General features: G+C 61.4%; 1 protein-coding gene across 1 annotated transcript; it reads left to right on the top strand.

Annotated features, from left to right (window-relative positions):
* Positions 1-1,175: 1,175 nt before the first annotated feature.
* LOC125520373 (protein QUIRKY) lies at positions 1,176-4,980 on the top strand. The gene has a single exon (XM_048685279.1). The coding sequence runs from the start codon at positions 1,521-1,523 to the stop codon at positions 4,773-4,775; it is 3,255 nt and encodes a 1,084-aa protein (XP_048541236.1). The 5' UTR covers positions 1,176-1,520; the 3' UTR covers positions 4,776-4,980.
* The last annotated feature ends 1,045 nt before the right edge of the window (positions 4,981-6,025 follow it).

Here is a 6,025-nt window from a genome sequence, read left to right as displayed (position 1 = left end):
ACGTGGAGGAGGACGGTGGTGGAGGGGTTGCGCCAGCGCCGCATGCCGTCCAGCCACCGCTCCAGGCCAACGGCCCAAGCGAGCACCCCCATGATGCGGAACCAGTTGGCCTTGGCGCGGCGCACGCTCCAGGTGTGCGTGTCCGCGTCGAGCATGTAGCGTGTGGAGATCTACAGTGGGCGCGAGGCTTCTTTGTTTTTGTTGATTCGTCGGCGGCGGCATTTGTTTCTTTTGTATTTTCTCTTTTTTTTTCTTAGCGTGTCTGTGCTGCTTTCGTCTCGGCATCTATAGTTGGTTGTATCAGAAAAAAAAACTTTTGTCAGCATTGGTTGGTAGGAAATCAAGGTGGCGGGGCCCACAGTTAAAATCAGGTGGGAGACAATTCGTGGAAGGTTTACGTAACAAGCGTAGGTGTAGAATTATTCGACGAAAAAAGCCCAAAAAGGAACTAGACGGCATTCGATTCATGGTGACCGACACGACACACATCGGCGGCCAGATTTGTTGCAGTTGCGCACACGCGCACGCACGTCTGTGTTTGCTTCCGATCGATCGTCCAAGGGTGGATGGCGTGCACCGCTATGCTTTTAGGCTCGTCGACGTACGTACGTGGCGCATCAGTCACCACGTCGGCCGGTGAGAGGGGTCAGGTGGCGCCTTTGTAGTAGCCACAGCCAGGATGAACTGCCACCGGGGCGCTACCACCACGCATGGCCTGCGGCTCTGCGCACCATCATCTCTTTACATTCCCCACATCTTTCTGAAGCCAGATTTCACTTTCAGAAGGAGTTGTCCCTTTGACAGAGCATCAAACCCGTTTTGTTCTCCCATTTTCATCCGTCAGGGATCGATCATTTGACCTCCCGGGCAACCAAGCAAATGAAGTTACCGCACGCACGCGCGCCAGAGAAAAGCCATGGCGGCAGTGTGAACTAACAGACGGCGACGGCAGCAGAATCCGCAACAGGAGAACACATCACCAAGCGCGCAGAGAAAAGCAAGCAGCAGACAGACGAGATTCTGCGCGGGCAAAGCGAGAGCTTCCATGTCAAGAAAGCCACCAGCTTCGGGATCATCCATCTCCCTCCGTCCGCCTCACTCTAGCTCAGATTCTCTGGCTCGATCGCTCCTCACAAAGCAAAGCACACCGCCACCGGCTACCTACGTGCTCCCTCCGAAAGCGAAAGCATTTGGAAACCACCACCACCCCCGTCAACACCATAAGGAACCTCATTCCATTTGATCGACCCCTTCGCTTTCCCATCATCACCACCACGGCCACCGACTCCCGAATAATCCCTCTTCCTCCATTGCCTCGCTTTGGCTCAGATTCTCTCGCACGTACGCTCCATGGTTCTACCTAGCTAGCTCCTCTCTCACTGCTCACTCCAAAAGCAAAAGCACTCGGAAACCACCACACCCCTCCACGCCATAAGGAACCCTATTCCATCTGATCGCTCGCTCGCTTTCCCATCGTCGGCGCCGCGCGAGAGAGCGCCTCCATCGCCGAGCTCGCTGCCATGGCGGACGGGGGGCCGCCGCACGCGCACGGGCAGATGGTGCGCAGGCTGGCGGTGGAGGTGGTGGACGCGCGGGACCTGGTGCCCAAGGACGGGCTCGGCACCTCCAGCGCCTACGCGGTGGCCGACTTCGACGGACAGCGCAAGCGCACGCGGACCGTGCCGCGGGACCTCAACCCGCAGTGGCACGAGCGCCTCGAGTTCGCCGTGCCCGACCCGGCCGCCATGCACGCCGAGTCGCTCGACGTCTCGCTCTACCACGACCGCCGCTTCAACCCCTCCGGCGGCGGCGCCGGGGGCGGCAAGAACCACTTCCTCGGCCGCGTCCGCATCTACGGCTCCCAGTTCTCGCGCCGCGGCGAGGAGGGCATCGTCTACTTCCCGCTCGAGAAGCGCAGCCTGCTCAGCTGGATCCGCGGCGAGGTCGGCCTCAAGATCTACTACTACGACGAGCCGGCCGTGCCGCCCCCGCCGCCGCCGGAGGACCGGCCGCCCGAGGGGGCTGACAACGCGCCGCCGCCCGAGGTCCCGCCGGAACAGCCCAGGGAGCTCCCACCTGAGCTCCCAGAGCCGACGGAGGCCGCCGTGGAGGTGCAGCAGCCGCAGGCGCAGCCTCCGGTCATCATCGTGGAGGAAGCTCCCATGCACGGGCCACACGGTCCCATGATGCCGCCGCCCATGATGCACGGCCACATGATGCCGCCGCCGATGCATGGGCCACACGGCCCGATGATGCATGGTCCGCACGGTCCCATGATGCACGCCCGGATGATGCCACCGCAGCCAGAGCCTGAGCCGGAGCCGCAGCCGCAGCGTGAACCAGGGCCGGGGCCCGACGGGGCAGAAATGTACCCGCCTGAGCTCCGCAAGGAACGGATGGCGTCGAGCAACGGGCATGTCCGCGTCCCCCGACACCCGAGCGGCGGCTTCGGGCCTGATTACTACACGGCCGCCTCTCCCCGCGTCATCTCCGGGCGGTTCGCGTCCGCCGGCGAGGCCGTCGAGCCGGTGCAGTCGACGTACGACCTGGTGGAGCCGATGCGATACCTCTTCGTGCGCATCGTGCGGGTGCGCGGCATCCGCGCCTGCGAGGGCCCCTACGTCAAGATCCAAGCCGGCCCGCACTGCCTCCGCTCCCGGCCGGGCCGCGACGTCTCCGGCACCGGCAGCCCCGAGTGGAACCAGGTGTTCGCCGTCAGCCATGCGAAGCCGGAGCCGACGCTCGAGATATCCGTCTGGGACGGCGGGGCGCCATCTCCGGCGGACGCCTTCCTCGGCGGAGTGTGCTTCGATCTCTCCGACGTGCCCGTCCGCGACCAGCCGGACGGACCGCTGGCGGCGCAGTGGTACCGGCTCGAGGGCGGCGAGCCGGGCATGGTCACAGGGGACATCATGGTGTCGGTGTGGATCGGCACGCAGGCCGACGACGTGTTCCCGGAGGCCTGGAACACCGACGCGCCCTACGCCGCCTACACCCGCGCCAAGGTGTACCAGTCGCCCAAGCTGTGGTACCTGCGGGCGTCGATCATCGAGGCGCAGGACCTGCGCGTGCCGACGCCGCCGCCGGGGCTGCCGTTCGACGTGCGCGTCAAGGTCCAGCTCGGCTTCCAGTCGGCGCGCACCCGCCGGTCGGTGGCCAGCAGCAGCGGCTCGGCGTTCGCGTGGTCCGAGGACCTCATGTTCGTCGCGTCCGAGCCGCTGGACGACACCCTCGTCCTGCTCGTGGAGGACCGGTCGATGATCAAGGAGCCTGCTCTGCTCGGCCACGCCACCATCCCCGTGAGCTCCGTCGAGCAGCGCCTCGACGAGCGGCAGATCGTCGCGTCAAGATGGTTCAATCTCGAGGGCGGCATGGGTCATGGAGACAGCGGGGATCAGCAGGGACAAGCACCTCCAGGGTTCTACTCGGGCAGGCTGCACCTTCGACTCTCGCTGGAGGGAGGATACCACGTGCTCGACGAGGCGGCGCACGTGTGCAGCGACTACCGGCCGACGGCGAAGCAGCTGTGGAAGCCGCCGGTGGGCGTGCTGGAGCTCGGCATCGTCGGAGCGTGCGGCCTGCTCCCCATGAAGACGAAAGGAGGGTCCAAGGGCTCCACGGACGCCTACTGCGTGGCCAAGTACGGCAAGAAGTGGGTGCGCACGCGCACCGTCACCGACACCTTCAACCCGCGCTGGAACGAGCAGTACACGTGGCAGGTGTACGACCCGTGCACGGTGCTCACCGTCGCCGTCTTCGACAACTGGCGCATGTTCGCCGGCGCCGGCGACGAGCGCCAGGACTACCGCATCGGCAAGGTGCGCGTGCGCGTCTCCACGCTCGAGACCAACCGCGCCTACACCGCGTCCTACCCGCTGCTCGTGCTGCTGCGCCCGGGGCTCAAGAAGATGGGCGAGGTGCAGCTCGCCGTGCGCTTCTCGTCGCCGGCGCACCTCCCCGACACCTGGGCCACCTACACCTCGCCGCTCCTGCCGCGCATGCACTACCTCCGCCCCATCGGCGTCGCGCAGCAGGAGGCGCTGCGGGGCGCGGCCGTGCGCACCGTGGCAGCATGGCTGGCGCGCTCCGAGCCGCCGCTCGGGCCGGAGGTGGTGCGCTACATGCTGGACGCGGATGCGCACACCTGGAGCGTGCGCCGCGCCAAGGCCAACTGGTTCCGCATCATGGGGGTGCTCGCCTGGGCCGTCGGGCTGGAGCGGTGGCTCGACGGCGTGCGGCGCTGGCGCAACCCCTCCACCACCGTCCTCCTCCACGTCCTCTACCTCGTCCTCGTCTGGTACCCCGAGCTGGTGGTGCCCACCGCGTCGCTCTACGTCTTCCTCATCGGCGTCTGGTACTACCGGTTCCGGCCGCGGGCGCCGGCCGGCATGGACGCGCGGCTGTCGCAGGCCGACACCGTGGACGGCGACGAGCTGGAGGAGGAGTTCGACGCCGTCCCGGCGCCCGACGTCCTCCGGCTACGGTACGAGAGGCTGCGCACGCTGGCCGGGCGGGTGCAGCGCGTCATGGGCGACGTCGCGGCGCAGGGCGAGCGGCTGCAGGCGCTGGTGAGCTGGAGGGACCCGCGGGCGAGCCGGATCTTCGTCGGCGTCTGCCTGGCCGTCGCCGTGGCGCTGTACGCGATGCCGCCCAAGATGGTGGCCGTGGCGAGCGGGTTCTACTACCTCCGCCACCCCATGTTCCGGGACCCGATGCCCGCCGCGGCCGTCAACTTCTTCCGCCGCCTGCCCAGCCTCTCTGACAGGATGCTATGAGATTGGTGCCGGCTCCAATGTTCTTTCTTTCTTTTTTTTCGTTGCCGCAATAAACGTACGTACTATAGTGTGCGATAGGAATATACTCTATATCGGGGGAGAGAAAAAGTGTAGAAATAACACAATGATGATTGTATTCATAAGCATAGAAAACACATTATTAAAGACAATAGTTTATTTGATTGTGACAGCAATTGCTGCATAATTTACATGTGCCACGTTTTCATAGTCGCAAAAAGCATGTCGCCAAGGACTCCGATTAATTCAATTTTGCTAAAGCACATCTTGTGCCATTGATCGTACGGGAAGATTCATGTGCTGCATACCACTCCTTCATCTCCTTGAAATTAGGGGCGCGTGCGCGGAAATGGTTACGCCACGGCTAGTGGGGAAAGTGGGGGTGCGATGCCTCGAAGGGGGGGGGGGGGGGGGGGGTGATGCCTCGATCCTCGCCCTAGAAATCCGCCACGTGTTACACTATACCTGCGCGTGGCCGTTGCGGGAGCCGTTGATCCAGAGATCTATGGTTGAAGAAACATGAAAAAAGTATCACCAGCATCGACAAGGATGGATGGCAAGACGACTCCATACCGACCCCAAAGTTTATGGCGCGTTCAACGGCGAACCAGTCTCTCTTTCAGCACTCATCAATAGGCTGAAAACAAGCCAAATATGAATGCAATCTTAGACATGTTTGATGCAAGCTTGTGCCAGGAAACTAAACAAGGTTGTAAACAAGGAGAAAGTCAACATTAAACATTGCCAATCCAATCTATATCAAGGCAAACAAGAAGTTACATAAAACATTTAACATATGTGAATGAATATTTATACTTCACAGCTATACTGAACTTGAGGAGGCAATGGCTTTGGTCCCAATCGCAGCCATCTCCTTAACATTCCTTAGTCAATTTTTAAAGTCCACGCAAAAAAAAAAAATGCTCCAGTCCTCAATATGATCAAACACAGTGCCAACGACTGAGGAAAGACGTTACATCAAATATATACAAGAGTGTTCATGGTAGCTGCTGCTTCTATCTAATTTTCACGGGTTGTCTGCTCCGCTAGCAACCTGGCAAGGTCATTGGCTAAATTATTCCACATACCCAATCCAAACAAGGTCCTTCAGTCTAAATTGGACTATAACACCGATTAACAAGCATTTCTATACAGATTTGCTATTTTACAGTCGAGTGTTTTTCAATTCGTTATCATTCAAATCTCTGTCCGTTCGTTCTCGCGTGCAGATT

The sequence above is a fragment of the Triticum urartu genome, chromosome 7 (genome assembly GCF_003073215.2).
Source record: "Triticum urartu cultivar G1812 chromosome 7, Tu2.1, whole genome shotgun sequence".
NCBI lineage: Eukaryota > Viridiplantae > Streptophyta > Magnoliopsida > Poales > Poaceae > Triticum > Triticum urartu.
This window is presented reverse-complemented; position numbering and strand designations above follow the sequence as displayed.

What these genes read in the sequence shown, in the direction of transcription:
- LOC125520373 (XM_048685279.1), top strand. Translation starts at nt 1,521, where the DNA reads ATGGCGGACGGGGGGCCGCCGCACGCGCACGGGCAGATGGTGCGCAGG.